The 27403-nt window shown below is 41.1% G+C and overlaps 2 protein-coding genes across 3 annotated transcripts in view; one reads left to right on the forward strand and one right to left on the reverse strand.

Moving 5' to 3' along the window:
- The window catches only part of LHPP (phospholysine phosphohistidine inorganic pyrophosphate phosphatase), a 168362-nt gene extending 160873 nt beyond the window's left edge, over nt 1–7489 (forward strand). Inside the window, exon 8 of one of the 2 annotated variants that reach the window (XR_004001364.1) lies at nt 7137–7208. Coding sequence is in view for 1 of the 2 variants with exons in the window: in XM_030570643.1 (XP_030426503.1) it covers nt 7137–7233 (97 nt within the window). In the remaining variant the exon portion in view is untranslated. Of the gene's footprint in view, nt 1–7136 lie in introns of both variants that reach the window. The other variant, XM_030570643.1, reaches the window with a different exon arrangement.
- A 12685-nt stretch (nt 7490–20174) lies between these two features.
- Nucleotides 20175–27403, reverse strand: part of FAM53B (family with sequence similarity 53 member B) — a 94592-nt gene continuing 87363 nt past the window's right edge. The window contains exon 4 of the mRNA XM_030571325.1: nt 20175–25863. Within this exon, the coding sequence (XP_030427185.1) occupies nt 25501–25863 (363 nt within the window). The 3' untranslated portion in view covers nt 20175–25500. The remainder of the gene's footprint in view (nt 25864–27403) is intronic.

Genomic DNA, 27403 nt, shown 5'->3' on the forward strand with positions numbered 1-27403 from the left:
AACTCCACCGCATTCCAGCCCAGGACCCTGACAGTAGTGGGACGAGGGTCCTGCCACCGGGTCAGCGGGGTCTCTCCGCAACACACTGACCAAATAGACTCACCGTGCTGTGCAGTTCTGTCCCTGGGCTACTTCCTACCCGGTCCTTGAGCAGGTCCCTCTGGTCCTTCCAGCTCGTCCTGGTATTCTGCTGCTGGCAGCTCCAGCTTTCCCTCTGCCTCAGGCTCCTCCAGTTCCTCCAGGTACTCAGCTGCTGGCAGCTCCAGCTCCTCCTCAGGCTCGTCAAGGTGTTTGGTGGTGGGCAGCCCTGGTAGCCCCTGTTCTTCCTCCAGGTAAGGTATACAAGGCTCCTGTAGCCACCAGCCTGTGTATCATCATGTTGTGTAGGCTTGTTCTGAGTAGGGTTAGACAATAGTGTTTAATATGCCAGCACATGCTGGGACCACTGTCTCCACTAGCACTTCCAGAGTGATAGAGCTGTAGCAACGGGGGAAAGTTAAGCAACAATATTCTGATGCAGAGGGGGTAACTTCAACAGGAGTTTGACAGCATCCGGGCTGCAGCATTGGCTGGTGTGTTGTCGCTCATTCCACAAGGGAACTCCCACTGATGTCAATGAGAATTCTCTGCATGGCAAGAGTGCTAGCTATACACTGAGACCAAGCAGTCATGATGTTGTAAACAAATTGGGAACCCAGTTTACCTGCCTAAGAGGAATGAATGGCTGAGTCACTGCTGCAGGGACTTTGAAGCCGTGGTTCTGGTTCTAGGTATTTCACAGCTGAGGCTTAGGGTACTAAGCCATCCCCTCCAGCTTTCTTGTCCCTAAAGACTGCGTAGTATTGGCTGTTACTCTGGAGATAAATGTACGTGTTTCTGTAATTTAAATGAGAACGCTCTTCTCTAAGCAGAATTTAGTGGTCATGAAAAGTGCCAGCCTTTTTAACCTCAATGGAGGGAGGGGAGGCTCCTTACAAGAACCATCAGTGGGAACAGCAATGGTCTCCCCCTCAAGTGCAGAGGGCGCTGAGTGGGGGTACGAAGGTATCAAACTTTACTAAAAGCAGAAAAGAAAATGGGGCGAATGGAGCAAGGTTAAAGGTGAAGTAGGAAGGAGCCAGCGGGGGACAATGGGCAGAGAACCTGTGGCAATGTCCACTGCCTCATGAAGTATGACAGATTGATAGTCCTGGAGAATGAGCTTCTCTGTTCAGCCTCAACAGGTACACTACACAACCCCAACCTAGAAAGGACAATCTGTACAGCTCAGAGGGTAGTTCACTCTCGGTACTAATTCAGTCCTTGTCCCGGCCACTTGGGGCTTGTCTACGTGGGAACACTCGGAAAAGTAATCCAAATTAACTTTTAAAGTGGATTAGTTAAACCACATTAAGCCCTTGTGTGGATTCTTTTATTCAGGATGGAAGTGGCCTTAATTAGATTCAGTTTAATTCACTGCCAAAGTGACTTAGGGCCACATTTCAAAGGTATTTAAGTAGCTAAAGATGTAGGTAGTCAGTGAGACATAAGCTCTTAAGGGCTAGGTTGTGAAAGGTATCTATGCGCCTACAGAGGCAGATAGCTACCTAATGGGATTTCCAGAAGTGCCTGAGCAGGTTGAGCATGCAACTCCCATTGAAACTCAATGGGAGTTAAGTATCAGAGGGGTAGCCGTGTTAGTCTGGATCTGTAAAAGCAGCAAAGAGTTCTGTGGCACCTTATAGACTAACAGAAGTTTTAGAGCATGAACTTTTGTGGGTGAATACCAATTCACGTAAGTACTTTCGTACATTCCATTTCATGCCTGTCTGCTTCTCTTGGCACCTAAATACTTTTGTAAATCTGGCTCTGCCAACATCACTTTTGAAAATGGAACTTGGGCTCCTAAATCACTTACACGCTTTTGAAAATGTTACCCTTCTCATGAGCTTTTTAGTGCTATTGTTTAAGATTCCATTGGACAGAAAACTACAATGGCCAATATTAAACGCAGGAAAAACCATGATGGTATGCTTGGCTTTTGAGATCTACAAGGCAGTCTGCAAGCTGGAGAAAATGGCCAGCTTGTGTGTTGGTGTCAACAGTACTAGAAATTTCCCATTTTACAGTTAGCAGAAGGGGATAGAGCTGGACTGTTTGTTCAAGATTCCTTGTTCTGTGTCATTAGGGAGTCATGGTGCAATAATAAGAATATTAATTACTATTTTATTTATTAGTTTCCCCTCACATAATGAAAGCCACCATGCACCAACTTCAAAAGCACAATGAAGCAAAACAAGCAAAATCCCAAAATGTTAAACCAGTTGAAATTAAATAAACCCTCTGAACCTGTTCTTGCTGTTATTACTATTTATTATCATTTTTTACTTGTATTGAGGAGCCCTAGTCACAGACCTGGACCCTGTTGTGCCAGGTGCTATATAAACACAAAACAAAGAGACAGCCCCTGACCCAAAGAGATTATTATTTATTGCTATTATTGTAGCACCTTGGCACTCTAGTTGTGGGCCAGGACCCTGTTGTGCTAGGTGCTGTACAGACACAGCAAAGCACATAAGCACATGCTTAAGTTCAAGCACCTGCTTACATCCCATTGACTTCAATGGGAATGTCTCCTGAATAAGGGTTACGTCTCCATCTATCTTTGTTTTATTTATCCAGTGCAAGTAACATATTGTGAAGATCTCTCCTAACCAGAGTTTGCATTGTATAGAAAGCCAATTGCCATCCTGAGTTCACACCTAGAATGGATAACAAATAGATCGTTTTAGTTCTGTCTGCAGAACAGAATAGAAATGGTCAGGCTGGGATAGATGGGAAGGGTGCTGCAGATGTGGATGGGGAGTACATTAACAGAGCTGTCTGGGAAAGCTTGCAGTGCTCCGGCGTATGTTGTACTCGTTCACACCTTTTCCAGACATTGCTTTCAGAGTCCATCATAGGCACTGACAGTCACCTGATATTAAATCATGCCTCTTGTTAATTTTTCCACCCCTAAAAGGTTTTCCTCAAGCAAATCAGCACATGTGAAATCACACTGTGCAGTGGAAGGTCCCCCCACCTGTGCAACTCTTAACAGATTGCCAGAACGAGAATCTATGTAATGTGTCCACATGGTACTTGGATAGGTGTACAAAATAAGTACATTACCTGGGACTAGAGTGTTGAAAGCAAACCCCTGTCATCTGAGAGCTAAACTGACCAAGTAAAAACAGTCTGACCTCAACTGCTTGCTTCTTGTGTCAGAAACACAATTGCATCTTGAACACATAGTCTAATGACTTGTACATATTCTTTTGTTTGCTGAATATAATTAGCTTTTATAAAATAAATGATTGACCAACATAATGACTTAGCATTCAGTTAATTCAGAACCCATTTGTGCAGGTTTTCTAAAGAGATGCAATAATTTTAGAGTATTGTTAGTCTATTTCAACCACTTCCTAGCAAACAGCACATTAGTGGTTTTCTAGCACTGCTAATAGTATGAGACTTACCTTGGGTAGCTTTAGCTGTCTGAGGTACCCAGCCTCACCTTAAATTCTTCAGAATTGGAGAAGTTGCCTATGGACTGATTTTCAATCATCTTTGGTGGTACTGCAATGTATTTGTACACCAGGGACATCTTTAAATTGGTTAACCCAGAACAATAGCATATCTGCAATTAGTATTACAGTATTCAGGCTGCAAGCCTAGCTTGCCTTCCTCCAATGCACGCACGCACACACACGCACACACACACACACACCCCCGCATTACCTTAATCAGTCAAGTGTACAGAACCTTATGTTACAGATAGATCACTGGAGTGTTAGTGTAGATAACCATTTCTTATATATATATATTGTGGCTCAGAGAATGCAGTTTACTTGAAAATTCCTGTAAAAGTTTTTCTTTTTCTGAACAATTCTTACATACTGGTATTTTTTTCTGTGAAAGTGAGAAAAGGAGCATATTTTAAGGTGTAAAATGGGAAGAGGTCTTGTTTTTTTACACTCTGAATATCTACTCAGGATGCAAATGAACTTTCTGTACAGTTTGAATTCTGGTTTGGAAAGACGTATCTACTTGTATCATATGAAGTGAAATAAAGATAAGACATATCTTTCCTTGGGCAAAACTCCCACTGAAGTCAATGGGTGAGCATGGATAACAGGACAGAACTGAAGTCTTTATTTAATTTTTACTGGTTTTATATTTTTTGGATTTTGCCTGTTTTATTCCATTGTATTTTATAAGCTGCTGTCCCATGTGAGACCTGAATGCTTATTTGGGTGAGGAAAACCTAATAAATGAAGCTACCATCATTATCATCACTATTATTATTGCATCATGACACTGTAACAATGTATATATAAATATCTCCTGTCTGTTTGTTCCATTCTGTGCATCCGAAGAAGTGAGCTGTAGCTCACGAGAGCTCATGCTGAAATAAATTTGTTAGTCTCTAAGGTGCCACAAATACTCCTGTTCTTAAAGCAGAACTAAGAGACCGAAGCACTGAGTCATGCACTAATCTTCTACATTTTAGATCAGATATTTCTGTTACAGTTGATACCAAAGTACAATCTGCTTCATGTGGCCATTTCCTTTGTTTTGCAGGTTGCTTTGTCGATCTCACAAACAAAACCAAATAGCAAAGTAATATTTTTTCCCATAGCTGCATGTTTGTAACCTTCTGACAAATGAAATCTCAGCCAGAACGGGCTGCTGAAAGAGGCTATTCCTAGCTCCTTTGTAAGGAATTCATGTACTCAATACTCTGAGAACGTCTGAAAAATGAACAGCAAGGAAGGGCTCCAGGGAGCCCTAGTTCAAAAACTGAAAAATAATTTGGGACTTGTAATGACACATACCCACCAAATTCTTTACATCATAAATAATAATAGTCTCCATGGCTACCAGACATTCGATGGGAAATGCATCTTCCCCCGTTAAGACAATAACCCTCACTAAAGAAAGTCTTGGCCTTTACAGAAGAAAATAGGGAACTGAGAGGGAAAGCAGCTCTCAACTAAGCTCTCATCTCTTTTCAGGGGTCTCCAAGGGAAGCCATTAAGAATAAAATCCACGTATTTTCTGATTCATAACTCAGCCCAACAGGCATAATGTTGACACATTCAGGTTAAAACCCTTAGTCCTCCACCAACTGAAACTACATAGAACCCACTCATTTTTCCAGGCTAAGAATGAATTATTTGCTGTAATAGTAAACTGAAATGCTCATAAACTTTATAAAATCAGAGGCATTCAATGAAACATGGATGCTCAAACTCTTCTAAAAGCTCTTGCTGATATAGATAAAATGCTATGTAATATACAACGCATTCATTTTGTCTAACTAGTTAATTATATAGACCACCATCCATACAAGGTATCACAGAATATTCCCCAGCCAAATCATCCGTCCATGCATATTTGTGATAGATATGTAGGATATAATATAACACACACCTAAGATCTGTAGAGATGGTGGGAAAAAGAGGGGGAAAAGAATATGAAGGCAAAACTTCAGGAAAAATGATCGAGCTTAGGGAAAATGTCAGAGTTAGCACATAGGATAAGTTAGATTTGTCCCTGGCTCTGCCACTGGCCTAGTGGCTCACCTTGGGCAAGTCACTTTGCCTCTCGGTGACTCTGTTTCCCCATCTAAAACATGGGGGTGATGGTACTGACCTCCTTTGTAAAGTGCTTTAAGAGCTGCGGATTGAAAACTTTCTATTTAAGAGCCAATTATTATTGCTATTTATTATTAGAGTGAGGACTTGGTGTCATCTTCAGCCAGAGAAGAAAGATGGGGCTTTCTCGTGGGATTTGAAGAACATCACGTGAGATTAATTAGGTGCAGAGAGGGAGTGGAGCTAATGCAGATGATAGTGGAAGCATAGGGAAAGATCTACTTCCCAGCTGCAATAAAGAGAAAGAGAGTGGGGACAGTTTGGCATTTCTCCTCAGAGGAAGAATTCTGTGACCTTAGGGGGAGTGACTCCACCTTTCTGTGCCTTAGTGTTTTCTCTCCATCCTTTGTCTGTTTAGAATGTAAGTTCTTCAGGGCATGGACTGTCTCCCATTCTGTTTGTACAGTGCGTAGCACAATGGAACCTCATTTTGGTTGGGGCCTGTAGGCCCTGCCATAATACAAATAATTATAGTAACAACAGTAAAACGTATTCAGAAGTAAACCGGGATGAGATTGACTTATTTATCCACCATAATGGAGGGGCACTAAAGAAAACTAATAACTGCACACTGGGAAGCATGTCAGGAGGAACACCAGCTCGCACTTTTCGGTGACATGAAAAAGCTTGCAGACACCCTTGAACTAGAGCTACGCAAATAACAGATTTTTCAGTTTGCTGGCAATTCTAACAAATCAAAACATTAAAATTGTTTCCTGAAAACAGTATTTTTCAAAACGTTCCGTGAATCAAAACATAAAAAACATCTTTTGGGTGAAACAGAACATTTCATTTCATTTTCAAGCTTTGTTACATTGTTACATTTTTAATTTAAAAAAAATAAAATGAAAGGACATTTGGAAACAAAATATCATATGGAATAGAAAAATCAATGTTTTGTTTCAAAAATGTCAAAACAAACGTGTTTTAATATTTTTCAGAGGTTAGGGGGTTATTTTTATGTTTTTTTTTCAATCAAAACAATTTGGTGAATTTAGCACAAAATTGCAAAATATTTTGGTTTCACAGAAGCTGCATTTTTTGCTGAAAAAAGTTTTAGTAGAAAAATTTCACCCACCTCTACATTAGATCTGACATTTAGATTGACTGGCTGTGCCGTTATCTGTGTCTAGAGTCACTGAGAGGCATCCTTGATAATTATCACAATTAAGCGGGTTTGGCATTTATCGGAGAAATGACTGAGTAGATTCTACCTTAGTTCTAATGATAGACAAGTGTCATCCAACAAATATCGCAAACCTGATATGTGTCAGTGGCAATATTAGAAAGGTTTCATGGTTGTACTTACCAGACAAATGGATAATTGCATTGTAACAAAACTTAACATCTGCCCTTCTCTTCATATATTTCTGAGAAACCATAATTCATTTTGATGTGCCTGTTTATGGAACATCCACTCCTACTTTTACCAGTGTCACCCTACTCTCTCCTCTGCAGGCCTTGTGATGAGCAACACCCAGAAGTGAAGGCAGATGGATACGTGAACAACCTCGCGGAAGCAGTGGACATTATTGTAAAACAGTTGCACAAGTGATCGTGCTGTAGAAGATACCGATTTAAAGGCACAAGGAAGTTGGACTTGACATCTGAAGCCTAGCATACAGCTCACTCACCAGGCTACCTCTTCCCCTGTTTAATTCATTTCCCTCGCTTCACCTAATTTCTACACATATCCAGGTAACCATAGGAAACCAGTAATGCTAATAGTTTGTCGTTAACTGCCTGATTTTCAAAGCTTCTCATTTCTAGGTACTAAAATGAAATGCCTTAATGATTAAAAACATTAAACCTAACAGGTGCTTATGATTTCCGTTAATCGTCTGATTTTCTAGCACCCGCGCATTCCCTTGAGTGCCATGTAGCCATGCAGTAGGAAGAACAGATAAAATTAACTGACACAAGTGGCTCTTGCACCACTTGGGCCAGACTCTGTCCCTACCTAGGGAGCAGTGGGTTGCCCCAGTATGGGGGAATCCCCAGGCAGCATAGGTCAGGCTCTGGGCTGACCCTTTTTGTAGATGAATGCAGAACTTTGTGTGTCAGATGCATGCGCAGACCAGTCCCGAGGTGAAGTTTGGGGGGAACCCCTTCTTCTTGTAATGACATCCTTGATTTCCACCTGGCTGGGTGTAACCATCTGCTAAAAGAGTAGCGTCTTGTTTGAGATTTCTCAGCCTAGTGAGTGGGTGGCTTTGAAGCTGCTCAGGGCAGCAGTTGGGACCTGCTATCAGTGGGATTTTCGGAAATGCTCAGCATATGCCCAGTTCCACCACAACTGAAGTCAAAGTACAAGGTCTAGGGGCCACTTAAGTCCTGCTTTGCATGGGTGTTCCACGTTTGAACTGTCACCATCTAGTCACATTGTTTTAGTCTTCAACTGCTAAAAATAGCCTCTGATGCTTGGATGTTGTTTTATGGCTGCTGGATGCCAGGCTTAATGATCTGGAGTTCAGTTCCCAGATTTAAAAAGCCAAGTAATGACTTTGCCCTGCATTGCTATTGCTTGGAAATCTTACTTGTAACAAGAGGAGGATGGTGAAGTCATCTGTGAATTAAATAGCACGCTGCTGCCTACATTAACTGCTTTATATTTTACCCTTGTGATTCAGCCATTACTAATCATTGAAGCAAATTAAATCTTGTGAATGTGCTAGGACTAATCCTGCAAGGTGCTGAGCACCTTCAACTCCTGTTGAGGCCAGTGGGAGATGAGAACACCCAGAACTTTGTGGGATTAGACCCTGATACATAGCACCTAAACACATGGGGCCAAATTCGCCCCTGATTGCAGCACCCCGGACTTCACAGAAGCTACCCCGGGGTGAATTCAGCCCAAAAAATTAGTGCCTGGGTAAAATGAACTCTCACGACAAAAACCCTTGTGGTTACAGAAGAGAAAAATGCTTTATAAAGTAACAACAGAAAAAGGTGTATACTATAGAAATAGTGTACTTTAGTAATAGATCAAACTGTGTCTATGGATAGAGTGAGGAAGGGGGAAGGTGACATCACGCCCATTGCATGCTCTATATAAGGGACAACCACAATTACAATCTCTGTGCTCTACTGGCACCATCAGAGACACAGTCCAGCTAAGGGGGATGAGGCAGGACTAGAGTCATGGCATGGCCCCCTTCATCTGTCTCCAGAGTGGAACCAGTGCACCAGGAGAGCATGCTGCACCTGCAGCAGACTGTAAAAGCAGGTGCTCTCCTCCTGTGTGCTGGGGAACTCAGGGCAGGATTCCTCCCCAGCCTAGCCTCTAGGGCCAGGTGAGAGGGATAGTGCAGTGGCTTGAGCATTGGCCTACTAAACCCATGGTTGTGAACTCAATCCTTGAGGGGGTCATTTAGGGATCGGTGCAAAAATCTACCTGGGAATTGGTCCTGCTTTGAGCAGGGGGTTGGACTAGATGACCTCCTGAGGTCCCTTCCAATTCTGTGGCTCTCTTGCACAGCCTAGCCCAGGGTTAGTGCAACTTCTCCCTCCCTAAGATTGTTGTGATGTCATCATGGAAAGGATGATAAGGGAATTTTCCCATGTCTGGCAGTTTATTCAGGCTTCATGTTCAGATTTCCCCTTTTATGCATTTGTCAAACCTTTAATTGCATTTCTCTACATATTGACAGTTGTCTGGCGCTGCAGTGGTTTAGATTCTGGAGATAAGTACCGTTATTACAAATTGAGGAATAACATGATTGATATGAGGGTATTTTGGTGGCTGTCTTCATTAGAGAACTGACTTACTAAATTAATAAACCCAAGTACTGTGATTCTGACTCTTTAATTGTTTTCAGCCAACCAAGTCGTCCTTTATGCATCTACGGCAATTTCTTAGGGTTTCTCTAAGAATAGGATTACAGGAAGAGATAATATGTGTGGTGCATTCCCAACTATCTGTGCCTGCAAACTTAAAGTTCATTAAGGGCCCCTGCACACCATCTTACATAGGTGACTCACTGCTGATGCTAGTGGTAGTCTGAATTCACTGGATGCCAGGATGATATTGTTATAGAGGTACCGTGTAAAAAATGCTTTAAAATGCAACAGAACAAGAATATCTTTGGCAAAGATGAGGATGGGAAACACACTTCAGCGGAAGTCTTGAAGCATCAAAGTTCCTGTACACAAATAGCTTGAGGAAAATAAGAACATGAAGAGCTGTTTTTCTACCTGTCAAACTGGGTGGAACAGCTGCCAAAAAGGACAAACTAAAAGAGAGAAAATATAAGATCCTCGTCCTATCATTCCAATGACTACAAGTGAGAACATTACTGTATTCAGTCATATCACACTGATTCTTTCCGCTCAGAATCATTTGTGGGGAGATTTTTCAAAGGCTCCGAGCATGTGCTATGGGAGGGAATGTGGCTTAGTGGATAGAGCACTGGGCTGGAACTCAGGAGAGCATGTTACAAAGGCAGGAAACATTAAATGAACTTTACAGATGTGGAGGCAGAGGCACAGAGAGGTTAAGTGATTTTCCCAAGGTCACACACAGTCAGGAGCAAAACTGGGAATAGAACCCAGAGCTCTTAATCTAGTTCAGCTGTGTTAATCACTAGGCCACACTGTCTCCCTTAAGCCCACATACATGAGTTCTAACAGTGGGTTTTCTGTTTTCAGAATTTTACCTTTAAAGTCTCCCCAAGATCATTTCACAGGGAAAAATTTGGGGATTGAGAGGGGTCATCAAGATTTTGAGGCTTGCTTCTTTTACTGAAGGACTTGCAACCTGGTGTTAATGTGACTGGGCCCTGAGAACAGAGTGGGAATTTTTTCTACCAATCCCTATCAGACAGACAACTTGGGGTAAAATGAGTAAAAGCAAGTGAAGGCAATAAAAGAAACTATGGGTTAAAGAAAAAGCTAAGAGAGGGTTAAAAATGTACACAGAGACTAGTGCTGGCATTTTCAATAGTAAAGCATGGTTTCAAAGCATTGCTTTCAGCCTAGATCCACACCGAGGAGAGTTTCAAACTCAAGCTTATAATGGGGCGGGGAGGGAGGAAATGTTGGGGTGAAAGAACTAAAGGGAAAATGCCCTAACTTAAGAACAGATAGTTTGTTATGTGGGATTTCCCTTCCTGTCAAAATATCCGCTGCTGGTAATGTGCAAGGGGACAACAGACATACCACAGTGAGATCTCTGCCAACAGGAGAATAGAAGGTCTCCAGAAAGCCCTGGCTACTAGAAGATAATGGTCATTGAGAAGTTAACTCAACTGTGATCAAAACTGTCCTTGTTACCAGAGGACCCAGTCCCTTTAGGGAGCCAGAGAGGAAGTTTACTGTTGCATGTCTGCTAGTTAAATAAATGCTATTGGCCTGTAGTATTATGGAAACTCTTCCATTCCTTAGGGAGGGGGTTCTAGGGTTGTACACATACACAGAGTTGTGTTTATTTCCCGTTCCCCTCTAGATAAAGCAGAACTGGCTACATTAAAATGCTTGCTGCCTCTGTTCTCCAAGAATGTGCTTGTGAGAGCAGTTTAGGTGAGATCAAAAGGAGTTGGAAGTGGAAGTAAGGAGATTTTTGTCTCCCCTAAATGTACAGATAGTACCTCCCAATAGCAAGTGACCGGCTTGGCATCACACACAGATCTATTATACAGCAGCCTTGGTTGTGTCCATATATATGTAAAAGATCAGTCCCTTAGGAACTCAACTGAAAGGCCTGTGAACTGCCCCTTTGAAAAAGCTGGAACCAGCCAAAATCCCTAATCAGTCACCCAGCTGTGAATGAGTGGGTGCAGTCAACCAAAGGAGCCTTCAGGTGCATAAGAAGCTGCACTCAGGAAGTTGTGGGCCTTTTTATAGGGTAGGGAGTGTTTAGTACTGAGAGAGACAGGACTGTTCTGCTACCCTATGGCAAATTCCTTACCTGGCCTATTATTTACAGAGATGCCTCCCTTTTGGTATCTATGACTGTGGCATAATTTCCCAAGAGTAGTGGTAGAAACCTCATTGCTTGAGACATTTAAAACCAGCCTGGACAAACCACTAGTAAATCTGCTCCTTGGAGTGCTATGCACTGCTAGATGGGAAAGGACTAGCTGAGTAACAGGTCTCTTCTAGCTCCAATTTCTATAAACTCTTCATATAACACACAATATGAAGCTTTAGCCATCTGCACACATAGTGCAGCAATGTTATCCAAAGCTCTTATAAGAGCCTTAATAATGGAAGAAAACATCTGCAAACTCTAATGCACCAGAAAAGAACCTAGTGGTCAGTGGGGAGGCGATAGACAGCAATGGGGGGAGCTTGGTGGTTGTAAAATGGTGGGGTCTGGAGGAATAAGCAGAAGATTTGGAGTCAGGTCATCACCTTGAGAGCTAATCTGAGCTCTCCCACTGACTCTGTGGCCTTGGCCAAGTCACTTCACTTTTCTGACTCAGTTTCATCATCTATCAAAAACAGAGTAACACTTAAGTACCTGCCTCATGGGGTGTTGTGAGGGTTAAGGAGTAGACAAGGGACTATAAAAATGATAACTCCTATGGTATATTACCCACATTGTTTATATTAACTAAAGTGGTTTGACCAAATACAACTTACTGCTAAAATGCTGCACCACAACCTTTTCTCATCACTAGTCCCACCTATCATGCAGGTATGGCCCCTTCTTTGACATATTGGAGAAGGTGACAAACAGAAGAATGAGTGAAAATAGTTAGAAACTCTGGAGAGCCACCAAACTTAGCACAGTATTGTACAAATACATGTTCAGATACAGTGGAATGATACAGCTATTATAGGGCCAGGATATGTGTGGGGTTATGACTAATGTAATCACATTCAAATCAGTTCAGCTCAACAAGTTAGCAAAACCAATCAAGTATGCCCTTGTTGCCTTCCTAGACTGTTTCTTGTTCATCTTCATTCAAGCACAGTGGCTCTAACTACCAAAGAAGTGGTTTAAATATTTTAAAGTTTTAGCATGTGAACAACCTGAAAGGTCATTAATGTAGGTAACAAACACTAATGAGGTGTTGGCAACTAAGGAGTAGCAAATGCAGGCAGCTGGTGGGATTGGAGTGTCTTTGGGTGGGGGATGTGAGCAGAAGGAAAAGGTTAGTTCTCTTCCTGCTACCAAAATCTGACCCAAGCATTTCAGTTCTCCCAGGTGCTGTCATTTGTGCCTTAAATCTCCGGAGTCAATGGGGCAGACTTACTGTGTAATACCAGCTGAGCCTTGGGCTCTACTCGTCCTCCAGCCATCACTGTAAAATATTTGATTTTAAGCTATGTTGTGATAACCTACTGGTGTTACTGCCTCTGTAGGTTGCCATGTTTGCTGTGGACCTGAAAGTCAAGTCTTAGCAGAGGAGACTGTGGATATGCTCTATACACGGTCTCCATTCTTGCACTGTGGGAAGGGTTATACCTTTCTGCTGGGGAAATTGCCCTGGCTATAAATGGTGCTAAAGTTTCATTGTAAGATCATTACTGTCACTTCCTCATGACCTTCAGAATGGGGCTAGGGCTGCTTTTATAACTGAATGGTAATGCTCCTGCCATATTCTAAACGAGTATCTCTGTGTTATCTATTGCTTTTCAGTCTCACTGCATTTACATGCCTTTCATCAAAGTCTTGCTCAGGCTCCTGGAAACGTGGCCACTGATTTTCAGGAGAGCAAGTTGCAGTTCTCTTTAAGTGTGGATCAAAGAAAACAGAGTTGTGTAATACAAACCAATCCAGATCATGGTAGGAAGTCGAGCGCACAGAGCATGTCTTGGATAACTAAAATAGGTGTATACTGTAGTATGGAGTTAAAAAGATTTTGCAGCTGCATTAATCAGCTCCCCTATCTCCTCAGGAAGGTGCAGGACTATTTTATAAATAGGGCTTTTCAATCACCTTTGTTTCTTTTGCAGTATTTATTTGTATGCTCGCCTCCAATTCTCTTGGATACCAAACACCCACACCACACCCTAACTACTGTAGCTACCTGAACCCTATGACCCGTATCTGTTTGATAAATTTCTCCCTAGGTGATCTACTGGAGATAGCACAGTGCATGTTGCGGTAAATGTCATGTTAAGGGCACTCCAAGTCAAATGCTTCTCTCTGTAGCCCAGCTGAATCTACGCAGCAAATATGACTGCTGAAAAGTGCTAAGTTGAGTTTACTATTTATTGCTGAAATGGAGTCGGTGTCCACTCCCTAGACCTCTTTTTAAGCATTATTAACTTTATTTAAATCAGTCACACACTGACCCAGGGCTTAATGATATTCAAACACTGCCCCATGATACTTAATATCCCAACTGCCTGTAAAATGCTTTGGCTGCTAATGCCTAATCAATATCAGAATAAAAAGGATAGGAGGGGCAGGTTGCTTGAATTCCTGCTCATTTTAATTCTCTCCTCCACTTGTTTTAGAGCTTCCTGTGAGCATTTCTTAAAATAAATTCACAGGGTTGATTTTCAGAGAAGCAGAGCACCTGCAGTTACCACTGACTTCATTTGGAGTGGTGGGGGCTCAGCAGCTCTGAGAATTGGGACCCCATATGGAAGCTGGCTTTGGGTTCAATACCAAAGAAAGCATTTATTTAAAACCTAAAGATCAAGCCTTCTCTCTCCTCCCCACCTCTCATCTCAATATGGTAAGAAAAACTGTCCCTACTTTTTGAAGTCTCTAATCAGCTGGGATTGTGGGCATAAAAAACAATTTCCTTAACATCAGTAATTATTTAAAAACAAAACAAAACTTTGCTTCACACAAACTCTTACAAATCAATCCTTCCTGAACTTTCATCTGATTACAATAGAAACTCCATGCCCGCCTCTAAACAGCTTTAGAGAAAGGATGTGTCATCTAATCATACAGAACTGGTACTGAACTGCGTCACTCACTGCCTCAGAACTTCCTCCTAACTCGGCCTTAGGTCAGCTGCTGCCAGCTTTGTCTGGTTGTATGGCTGCATTTATCAGGAATTAGCTGGTCACAGTCAAAAAATATCCTTTAGCCTTGATTTAGGACAGTGAATTAATAGGCAAATCCTAAATTCCCTTTGCTTTTTAACCATAACAATGAGCTTGCGTCTTAGACTGGACTGGGATGCAGAAGATCTGTGGTCTAATGGGCCTCAGGCTTCTTGAGTGACCTTGGACAAGTCACTTAACCGTCTAATACATGGAAAGGGGGTGATGAGGACTTGTTAAGCAGTGCTTGTAAACCACTTTAAGACCCTGGGTTATAAGTGTGAAGTATATTTTTTTTGTAATGTCAGAACCTAAGCAGTTGGTGTGCTGTGACCTTCTTATTGCACGTGTCATACGAGGGCATTTCAGGCCTACCTCTTTGTGCATATTAATGTGCATATTATGTACATTACACGTTACAATAGTAAACAGTGTAACGAGTAATCTCTTTGTAATGTTCCCGAGTGTGGTGTCAAATAGCACTATGTTAAAGCGCATTAGCAAGGTCTATGTGGACCAACTAACGTGCAACACATTTGTGCGCCTTAGAAACCACACGCTTATTATCCACATTGCTGCCCCTTGTAGACAAGCCCTTCAATACAAGTAATCTTTTCTGGTGTTTAATGGACAAACACCTATCTTTATTTTTACTAGAGGGGTTTTACTAGTGTTTAAAACCAAAAATCAGAAGCCCTCAGCATAATCATCTGACTGTTACCTTGTGCTCCGTTTGCTGTACCTACCTGTTGTTTGTCATCTTAAAAAAAAATTGTAAGTGCTTTAGGGCAGGGCTCATCTATATGTTATGTGTTTGTGAACACAATATGGCTCCAATCACTTATTGGAGTTTTGAAGTGCTACTGAAATATCAGTTACAATAATTAATAAAGTATCTGCAGAGAAATACATAAATCACTCTGGGGTTTATAAGAACTATTTTTCACTTATATCTCTTATGCCTTTAGTTGCATTCAGCCACTGTTCAGATTGCATTACATCTAAATAGTAAGCAGAGCTTCTTTCTTAGTAGTTAGAATATCTTGAAATTTTAACAATGTAGATATTTGGGGGAAAGTACTGATCATTAGAGATTCCTAGAGCATTTTGCAAATACCCATAGAAGGTAGTAAAGTGGTAGTATACCCATTTTACATCTAGGTAAACTGAGACACAGAAAGGTTATGAGTTGTCTAAAGTCACAAAACAATCCACTAGCAGAAAAGGGATGCCCAGTATTTATGTTTTCCAGCCAGACAGTCTAGCCACTAAACTGGACTCCCCACTTTGGGATACTTAGATTTAAAATCAAATAAATTTATGTTTTAAATCACTAGCTAGTGGAAATGACTTCACTTCAGATGGTCATTCATCAGCAAGTAAGTTTTCCTCTCCTTTATTTTTTCTTCTTTTGGTAATGTTTCACACACAGTCTGCTCTGTTGCACTCATCCAAATGGGGATGGAGTAAAGATACACCTTAGTCAACCTAGACACTTGAAATATTGACTAGGAATATTGAAACATAACAATACTTCTTTGTTCAACACAAGATAACTGTAATGGGCACAGAGCATTTTTGTCTATAGTGCATGCTTTTCGTTCGTTAACCATATCAGATTAAGTAGTGTAAATTTTGCCAGATAAATCTCCTGCCATCTGGCCTGACACTTTTTAATTGTTTGATCATTCAACCCGTTTCCCTTCTAGTTTATGAAAGAATTTAGAGTGTATGAAAGCAAAGGGCTGATAGTCTGGGCTGCAGATAGCCACAGTGTTGTCTTTACATAACTCTTAAGAGCATTGTGTTAGCCCAAAAGCTCATCTCTCTCACCAACAGAAGTTGGTCCACCTTGTCTCTCTAATATCCCGGGACCAACACAGCTACAATAACACTGCATGTAACTCTGCTAAGGTATTTCAGTGTATTCCTAGTGCACTATGATCCTGCATCCAAACACCTTCCTTGAGGTAGCTGCCAATTGTGTAGCAGTTCATCTATAGGAATAATGTTGATTGGCGCTGTCAAGCAATTAAAAAAATTAATTGCAATTAATCACACCATGAATCGCACTGTTAAACAATAATAGAATACCATTTATTTAAATATTTGTGGATGTTTTCTACATTTTAAAATAGATTGATTTCAATTACAGCACAGAATACAAAGTTTACAGTGCTCACTTTATATATTTTTATCACAAATATTTGCACTATAAAAAACAAAAGAAATAGTATTTTTCAATTCACCAAATACAAGTACTGTAGTGCAATCTCTTTATCATGAAAATTGAACTTACAAATATAGAATTATGTACCAAATAACGGCATTTAGAAATAAAACAGTGTAAAACTTTAGAGCCTGCAAGTCCACTCAATCCTACTTCTTGTTCAGCCAATCGCTCAGACAAAAAAATTTGTTTACATTTGCAGGAGGTAACGCTTCTTGTTTACAATGTCACCTGAAAGTGAGAACAGGCATTCACACGGCACTGTCGTAGCCGGCGTCACACTATATTTATGTGCCAGATGTGTTAGATTCATACATCTCTTCATGCTTCAATCACCATTCCAGAGGACGTGCATCCATGCTGACGATGGGTTCTGCTTGATAATGATCCAAAACAGTGTGGACCAATGCATGTTCATTTTCATCATCTCAGTCAGATGCTGCCAACAGAAGGCTGATTTTCTTTTTTGGTGGTTCGGGTTCTGTAGTTTCTGCATTGGAGGTGTTGCTCGTTTAAGACTTCTGAAAGCATGCTGCCTTCTCAGATTTTGGAAGGCACTTCAGATTCTTAAACCTTGGATTGAGTGCTGTAGCTATCTTTAGAAATCTCACATTGGTAACTTCTTGGAATTTTGTGAAATCTGCAGTGAAAGTGTTCTTAAAATGAACTTCACACAATGCACAATCAACCTGTGGAACTCTTTGTCAGAGGATTTTGTGAAGGCCAAGACTATAACAGGATTCAAAAAAAGAACTAGATAAATTCATGGAAGATAGGTCCATCAATGGCTATTAGCCAGGATGGGCAGGGATGGTGTCCCTAGCCTCTGTTTGCCAGAAGGTGGGAATAGGCAACAAGGAATGGATCACTTGATGAGTACCTGTTCTGTTCATGCCCTCTGGGGCACCTGGCATTGGCCATTGTCGGGAAACAGGATACTGGGCTAGATGGACCTTTGGACCTGATCCAGTGTGGTCGTTCTTATGTTCTCAACATGTGCTGGGTTGTCAGCCGAGCTTGCTATAACATGATATATGGCAGAATGTGGGTAAAACAAGAGCAGAGGCCATACAATTTTCCCCCAAGGAGTTCAGTCACAAATTTAATTAATGCATTATTTTTTTTGACGAGTGTCATCAGCATGGAAGCATGTCCTCTGGAATGGTGGCCAAAGCATGAAGGGGCATACGAATGTTTAGCATATCTGGCACATAAATACCTTGCAGTGCCAGCTACAAAAGTGCTGTGTGAACGCCTGTTCTTACTTTCAAGTGACACTGTAAATAGGAAGTGGGCAGCATTATCTCCCTTAAATGTAAATGTTGGGTGAACAAGAAGTAGGACCGAGTGGACTTGTAGGCTCTAAACCGGGACAGCTTCAGGCACCAGCACGCCAAGCGCGTGCCTGGGGCAGCAAGCCACGGGGGTGGGGGCGCTCTGCCAGTTGCCACGAGGGCGGCAGGCAGATTGCCTTCAGCAGCATGCCTGCAGAGGGTCCACTGGTCCCGCGGCTTTCGCGGACCTCCCACAGGCGTGCCGCCAAATCCGCGGGACCAGGGACCTGCAGCAGGCAAGCCGCCGAAGGCAACCTGCCTGCCGTGCTTGGAATGGCAAAATACCTAGAGCCGCCCCTGGCTCTAAAGTTTTACACTGTTTTGGTTTTGAGTGCAGTTATGTAACCAAAAAAAAAAAAACAATTTGTAAGTTTCATTTGTAAGTTTCATTTTCACAATTGCATTATAGTATTGTATGAAGTGAATTGAAAAACACTATTTAGTTTATCATTTTACAGTGCAAATATTTGTAATAAAAATAATAATATAAAGTGAGCACTGTACACTTTGTATTCTGTGTTGTAATTGAAGTCAAAATATTTGAAAATGTAGAAAAAAATCCAAAAATATTTAATAAATTTCAATTGGGATTCTATTGTTTAACAGTGCAATTAAAATCGTGATTAATCACAATTAATTTTTGTAATCATGATTTTTTTTTTAGTTAATCATGTGAGTTAACTGTGAGGAATTCACAGCCCTAATGTGGATAGATGAATGAGGCCTAGGATAAGCCCCCCAATATTATTATTATCTGTACCTTCAATTCAGCTGTCCGGAGAAGGTTTTGGTACTCACCCACTCATCGTCTCTTTGCATCCTGATCTCATGATGATACAGCAACTAAACCCCACAAGTGCGTAGTGAGACTAATGTTATGCTGTTGTTGCATATATGACTTTTTTTTGAAGCCAACTTGACTGGTACTAATTCCAGTAATGGGCAACATAAACCCTCATTAAAGACAGCCATCAAAAGTGTCACTGAAACAGTAAATTATCTAGTGGCTTTACATAGTACAGGTCATCTACTATAAAGAAGGTTTAATTATTTTTTGGCACCCAAAAAATCATGAATCAAATTGTGTATGTGTTGTATATGTCTTTCCATTATCAGTTTGTTCTGTGCATCAATTCCTTATTTCTTTTGCTCGACTCTCTTAAATCATTATATGATACAAATGCATAGCAAATCAGAGGGAATATAGTAATGTAATTTAAGGCAGTAAGAAAAATGAACATATATATGTTATATTAAGGTTCAGTGGGGGCAAAAGGTAAACATGCCCTTCTAAACCCAAATATAGATAACCACTTATTATTTGAAGGAAGGGTACTAGATTTCCTTTCCTTTAACGGAACAGACTCAATTGGTATCTTTGTTCATCAACAGTAAATGTGTGTCTGTTTCTGTAAAACTGCACAGAAATACTATCCCTACCATGGTACGTGTGGGCAGCACCATTACTCAAGGGTTGTGATCCATCACCAGGGCTGCTCCAGAGGTTCCTGTGGAAAAGAAAGAGTAGTCCCAGACTGTGATAAATTTCTAGTGGAATTTCTGCAGGGTGGTTAGGGCAACAATCCACCACTCTACCTAGCCTCTGTCTCTCCCCTACTGTAGAACTGGACCTGCATAGGTGTGTCTGTGAGGTCCAGAGAAAAGAGTGAAGCTATCACAGCTGTGGCAGAGCTCCAACCCCTCTCCATGCAGGACAGGAAGGAAAGTCATGTGGAGGGTCCTGTTTGTGTACAGATGTGAGGGAGATTATTTGGAATCTTGTTTTTTTCCAGCACCATAGTTATTCCCGGAGATTTAAAAGGTATTTGTTGCCTTTGGTAAGGCCCATCTAGCTGAACAACCACAGCACAAAGCTCCATATCTTTATAGCAAGAGAGGAAGTCTTCTGTCAACCCCAGCGATACCCTGGTAATGGAGAAACATAGCAAAGCATAAACAAAGACCAGTGCTGGGCAGCCGGTTATTGAACCAGGAAGCTTTATTTACATAGTAAAAGTAACAAGCAAATTCCTGAGACTGAGTTGCTCTAGTGCAATAAAGTCATTGAGAGAGTACAAATCAGCAGTCCTCTTGACTTTCAGGTGAAAGAACAGTCTTTGAACAAAGATTACACCTTCTACAAATCCAACTTTGTATACATTTACGTACATTTGCATTTGTGCAATTAACATAGAGAGACTCTTACTTCAGTTCATAGCTTTCAGAAGGCTTTTTTTGTCCATCATCTTCTTTCGATTCTTAAACATCAAAAAAAGACTCTGTAAAGCACTGCTACAATCCTAAAATGTCCTACATAAGTCCATTGTCCTGTCAGCCAGGATTTTTAAACAATGCACTTGAAACACAACTTTATTGGCCAAATAGGCTATTATGTGAGAAATTACAATCTATTCTACAAATACTTCCTGTGTCTTCTTTTTTCCACATGAAGATGTATTGCAATCTTTCATAGAACCTCAATGAGCTATACCTGCAAATACACAGCAAATTCCCTGTGAGTATGTTACCAGTGCTAACAAGAAGGACATTATCCACTAATATACTTTTTAAAAATAATTTTATTGAATGCTGACATTTTATTGCTGTTGATATTTTGTTGTCATCATTAAATGTCTGTAGTCCAAATTGATCCATATTCCAAATCAGTCACTGTCTATCTCCATGATGATTAGACTGTTAACTACCTAGCATATAAAATCATTTGCTCCATAGTGCCAGACTCTTGCATGTGGTAGGAATTTGAAGTACGGGTTATTCAAAGCATCTGTGTAATATTGGTGAAGTCCTAAAAAGATAAGAAATCCTCACCCTAGGGATCCATTGTTTTTAAACTGGTGTCACTGCATGTGTAAGCTCTTGCTGAGCGTCCATTGTGTTCTGAAGAGCAACACACCTTCTAATTTTACAATCAACAGGATGTCCCCGGAATCTGAGGCACATACTATATTCTAGTTCAGATTTTTTATATTGTTTTAATATACAGATAAATCTGGAAATGTTTTATCTCTACAGAAGTTTTTTTTAAAAGTAAGGCTTTATTAACCTGAAAATCAGTACAAAAATCATACAAAACAAAAAAAACCAACCCTCAAAACAAAACACCACGGTGGCCTAAAATTGCTGCTAAATGTAGTTTGTGTCTATGCTAATTTGCCTATCTAAGGCCATTGCTTATTGTAGAAGCATCTTTAGTAAGGCAAACAGGTTGTGCTGCAATGTAAACTGTATGCTACTGCTATGCTGAATACAGCTGGGTAGTGATCCATTTGGTCACTTTCCTACTGTGCATGTTTTAATATGGCATAGCAGCCCTTTAAAAAATAAAAGCCCTTATGAATTAAAAGTCCGAGATATGTAAATACCAGAGTGCTTCTATAGCTCTAAAAGAAAACAACTAAAAAACAAGTCAGTCCAGGTTTTCACAAATCGGCATAGCAAAAGATACTCTAGATACTTTTAAAGAGCTACTCTAGAAGCATTGTGGTGATGGTCCAATGCACTACATCTGTAAACCACTGCACCACTGCATCTGTGAGCTGTTAGGCTTGGGAATATTGACCTCTGTGGAGCTGTAGAGGTCAGAAAGAAGGGGCTGCAGCGGGATACACAGTAGAGAGGCAACCTCTTGACAGAGGAGAGGGAATGGGAACAAGCTTGGTGATGTAGAAGTTGGAGCAGTACTAACAGTTCAGGAGGCAGAACTGACAGTAAAGGATTTGGGAGTGTTTGCACACTGTTCCATCAGTCCAACTGGTTGCTGATTTGATGTTACTGATGTCTCAGGGCTATGCCACCAGCAGAGTTTAGGAAATATCATTTGAGGGGAAATACCAGTCATTTCACTTGCACAGGAAGGCTCAAAATAGTCAGTAAAGCCAAATGGTATGATGTGTGGCTATAAAAGGTAAAACAGACAATAAAACATTAATAAAATATTCTCTCATACAGTGAGGAAACCACCCTTCTTAGGCAATCTTCCAGCAGAAGACACCATCCCACACTGAACTGAGTAGCAGTTCTTTATGGGAAGGGAACTACCCAACAGCATCTTCTTCTTGTCAGTTCCTTTAGAGCAGCGGTTCTCAACCTTTCCAGATTCCTGGACCCCTTTCAGGAGTCTCATGCCGGAGCCCTGCTGCCTGGGGCTCAAGCCTGAGCACCGCCAAAAATGTAACTTACATGTAACATGTAAATTGCGCTGCTTGCCACCCCCTAACACCCACCCTGCACTTGCAACCCTCCCAATCCATGCCCCCCAGGTTGTGAAACACTGATCTAGATGAGTTGAGATACTCCCCTGGAAGACCTCTGCGTACCCCCAGGGCTACACATACCCCTGGTTGAGAGCCACTGCTTTAGAGGTTTCACTGTATAGATAGTCGGCTTTTGAGGAAACTGATATTTTGTCAGTGTGTCTTTTAAAAAGTGTGCACACAAAAGTGCATGTGTCCCAGGTAATATTGTGCATATGTCCCAGAATGCACTTCTGAAAGCAAAGTTCAATGTGTGCATGATTACCTTTATGCACCCACAACTCGGCCATACAACCATCTGAATGCACACTTTCAAAATGATGTGTCTAAAGGATTTAGATAAGGTGTGTTTTCTTGATTAATGCATTGAACAAAATACCATTTTCACGGAGCTGTGTAATTCCAGAACATTAAAAGTAAAATCATCCCCATCCCCCCCAAAATTATTACTTGTTTGGCTTCCACTTTGTGCCAGCATCATATCTAGAGAGAGGGCTGAAATTAACATTGTTACAAACAAACCACTCTGTGTAATTTGACTGGACACATTATAAAGCTGTAAAACTGGATGGATTCCACTGTGATACTAGATTCTACACACATCTTGAACCACTGCAGAAAAAAAGTGCAGTAACATAAGATGTGATTAAAATTCCATATCCAGGATATTGTTCTCATATAAGTAGAAAAGAAAAGAAAAGAAAAGATTGTTTCCTCATAGACCTGTTAGCAAGTGAACAGCTTATTTTCCAAAGGTAAAAGGTATAATAAATTGTATAAACGTAATGTTCACCACTTTATCGTTGCTAAAAGTGAGGGCAGGGAAAGGGAAAGCTTTCAGTGCTGCTACCTGGCTTTTCAACATCTTGAGAGCTTACTTTGTCAAATAATCAGACTGCATTTAATATCAAACCATTTCACAGTAAAACACGCCAAACGAAAGCATGGAAAATCTGGATTTGTTAGCGGGACAGGGGTTAAACCCTCTCTGAATGAATGTGTTTTATTTCTGTGATTTGGTAAACCACGTAATAAAACCAACCCTAAGTGACTGGCAAGCGGTTTCTCATCTCACCTATTGCATACACCCAAACAACATGGATGACCATTGGCGACAAGCCCTGTACAGCATTGGCACTGTGGAAATCCTCAAGTGCAGTACGATTAAGCTGTCCATCGGTTTAGACAGGGCGAATGCTGCACCAGATGCTTTGTGCCGGCCGTGTTCTGTACGTCGGCTCACAGTCATTATGAGTTCCATGCCAAATGTAAAACAAACATGTGAACCCTTAAAAGAGAGAAAAAATATCACATCCCTGAAGTTAAAAGTACTGGAGAAAAGGCTGGCAAGATGTAGGTAGAGGCAGAGGAGTAATCAAAAAGATTTTGGTGTATGAAACCTTGGACAGGCTTTCACACGAGTGCTTCAAAAAGAGGCAAATGACTCACTTGGACTCTCCTACAGTGATGAAGTACCTTCAGCAAAACTAAACGTGAAATCCTACCCCTTCCCCCATTAAAGCCACTGAGTTTTGCCACTGGCTCAGAATTTCACCCTGTTTCCTGCCAGACGTGCCCGACAAGCACAAAGGCTTTAATAAATATACTCTTATCACACTGGACAAGGACATCTACGAAAATCTGAGCCTGTTGGGACGTTTGTTTTGTTTTATTGTTAGGTCTCCAATTCTGATCTCCCTTATACCAGTTTTCTACTGGCTTCACTCCACTGACTACAATGGAGATCTCAGATTGACGCTGGTATGGGAGTGAGATCAGAACAGTCACCATTAGAACTCATGTTACCTGCCAAACACTGAGCTGCCTCTTCTAAAAGCCTTGCTTTCACAAGCCCAATAGAAAGCTGGACTATTTTTCCACTGGGTCTAAAAGGGGGGCTTGAAAGGAAGAACACTAAAGCAGCTGTGTCTAATAGCAACTTGGAAACGGCAGAATTTGCTCTTATGCTAATGCCTGGCACAGCTCTAACACTGATCTGAAGTTCCCAAACACTGAGACATGGGCCAGATCCTCAGCTGGTGTAAACAGGCATAACTCCATTGATGTCAAAGGTAACTTATGTCAGCTGTTGATCTGGCCCCAGGGGGGTTGTTTTTATTGTGCATTCTCTACCCTCTGCTTTCGTTGAATTAAGGAAACTGAAAATATAAATCCTTTGCTGTGTTCATGATCAAATGTCAAGCACTATGCTTGTGATTTCCCTCTCATGGCTCTGTTGATGACTGCAGGACTAAAAAGGCTTTATGGCAAGGCAATATGGGATGATTCTGTGGTTATGACTGTAGAAGTGTTGCCTAAGTAAGACTGCAGGGTTTCAGTTATAAGATCCCTCACTCAGACTTGAGCTGAATAATGATCTCCAGGCTGAAAGGTTAAACTAAGGATTCATCACCCCCTTGCAATCTGCCCTCTCCTAGTGTCTAAGGTGCAGTATGGAATCAGAAGAAGGGGTATGAATCACTTAAAATGAAACATTCCTTATAGCTTGCTGCCCAGAAAGCCCAGGCTGAGGAGGGTCCCATTGTGGCATAACACAGCCCCTCTCAGTCTAGCTCTCTATACTAGACAGTACCTAGTTTGTGAATCAAAACCAGTACTTTATTTTCCAGTCCTTAAAAAAAAAAAATCTAAACACACATATTCACTAAGAAATTGCAGCTACTCCAACCCCTGCAATTTCAAGTTTACTAAAAGCTGTTGACTTAATGGTGGAGGGGGAAAAATGCAGTTTGGAGGTCTCTAGAATGCTTCTTTCCAAAGCCTATTTTCACCAAACTAGCTGATATCTGGCTACAGTAGTTACATAGAATTTCAAGATTTAAAAAAAAAAATTGCTCAGGATACCTGATGAAATTTTGGCAAGGCTGCTTTTGTCTCCTATTGCTGATAGGATGAGAACATTGATTTGCTTTTATGCCTAAATACAGTATAACCCAAGTATTAAACCTAGAAGATTTTACTACTCGCTGTTCTTAATTCACATCCCCAAAGCCTGACGCAAACAATATCCTTTAATTGTTTTCTATTTGCTCAATGTCTAATTCACCATCTAGCGGAAAGACATTCCGCCCCCCTGTTCCACTACTCTTCCATGAAGCCCTTTCATCTTCTTTTCTACTGCTCTCATCTTCCGTGGCACAATAGTCTGACTCTTCCCAAGAGAGGTCATCTTTGCTAACTCTATGTTCTTCTGCGTTTGAGTGCGGCTCTGGCACGGGGGTGCAGGCTGGTGTCCTGCCTGGCATGACATCAGAGGAGGAAGGAGATGCTGTCCATGACTTGGGGCTGTTGACACCAGGGCAGAACTGATTCTGCTGAGCGCAGTCGTCCACTGTGGTGCTAAAGCAGCTAAGGCTGTTAAAGGTTTGACGATTCTGCAGAGGGAACAGAAAACAGGCAGATGAAACAATGGTATTCAGTTTGCACAAATAAGGTCAGAGAATCAGCTGAATTTAGAGAGAGGGAAAAATGTGCTACTTCACTTAGGACATCCCCCTGCGAGAACAAAAATGGTCCTTATTGTACACTTACCGGTGTTCTCCCCTTCCTCCTCCCGCTCTCCCTGCTCCACCATGGATTTTTCATGACATAGATATTTTCTAAGGAATATCCTGGGGAGAAAATACCCAAAGGTACTAAAGGGCTCTTTAATCTAGCAGAGAAAGGCATAACAAGAACCAGTGGCTGTATATAAAGCCAGTCAAATTCATAATAAAAATAAGGCTCAATTTTTTAATAGAGAGAAATTAATATTGGACCAAGCTATGAAAGAAGTGGTGGATGCTCCATCTCTTTTTGTTTTCAAATCAAGGGATGCCTTGCTGGAAGATATGCTTTACGCAAACTTATTGGGCTGCATACAGGAGTAAACAGATGGAATTCTAAGGCTTGTGTTATCCAGGAAGTCAGACTCGATGATCTAAAATCCCCTTCTAGCCTCAGAGATCTATAAGTGAATTCCAACAGCATTCAAAATGATTAATTGAAATGTTCATCTTTAGAGTCTTCAGAAGCCACTGCAGAGAATGTTGTTCAAGTCTCGCAAAAGATAATAATTACACTTAGCAAACCCTTTGTGAAAAAGAAAAATCCCATCAGCAAACTGATCTAGCAGACAACCTGCCTCTCTCAAGCCCTCAAAGTCTTAATATGTTATTTTCCCCAGATCTGCCAGTAAGAATTAGGTATCTTAGCGGCAGCAATTTACATGCTGGAAATCCAGGCCTACTGTTAGTTCCCTTTGCAGTAGTTCTTGCATTTCTTCCACCTTCTGTAATGTCTGCTGGATGCAAATATACCCACTTAGTTTTGGATACATTACACATTACCCAGCCTGGCTGCTTTAGGACCTTGAGATCTGAGAACTCAATCAGCACAGATCCATTCAGTTGTAATTAAATGCATTTATTTTTTTAAAAGCCATTTACTGCCATTTGATGGGACATTCTGGACAAACTGATATAACTAAGATATGCATAAAAGGATCACAGCTACTGAGAAAGGAGACTTCTCCCTTTCATAGGAGCACTTGCAGTATAGATGCTAAATACATTCTTCTCGTTACAAATTGTTTAAATCTATGGCCAGATTCAGGAAAGCCTTTAAGCTTGTAGTGTCTGCAGGCTGCACCTCTGTAGCAGAGAATGGAGAACTGGCTCCATTTTATATGGATTAGGACCCTAATTTTAAGCATGTGCTTAAGACCCATCGATGTCTATAGGACTTAAGCATGTGCTTAAGTGCTTTTCTGAATGGGGTCCTCTGTGTTTATGCCACAGTGATGAGCACTGTATCTCAGTATCATGCCCGTTTTATTAAGGGGATCACAAGATCTCTGTATCACTCATCTCTGTATGAAACAGGCTTTGTGGTTGGTTGTAGTTTCTTGAAACTCTTTATTTAGATCACATACTG

This window comes from Gopherus evgoodei, chromosome 7 (assembly GCF_007399415.2).
Source record: "Gopherus evgoodei ecotype Sinaloan lineage chromosome 7, rGopEvg1_v1.p, whole genome shotgun sequence".
NCBI lineage: Eukaryota > Metazoa > Chordata > Testudines > Testudinidae > Gopherus > Gopherus evgoodei.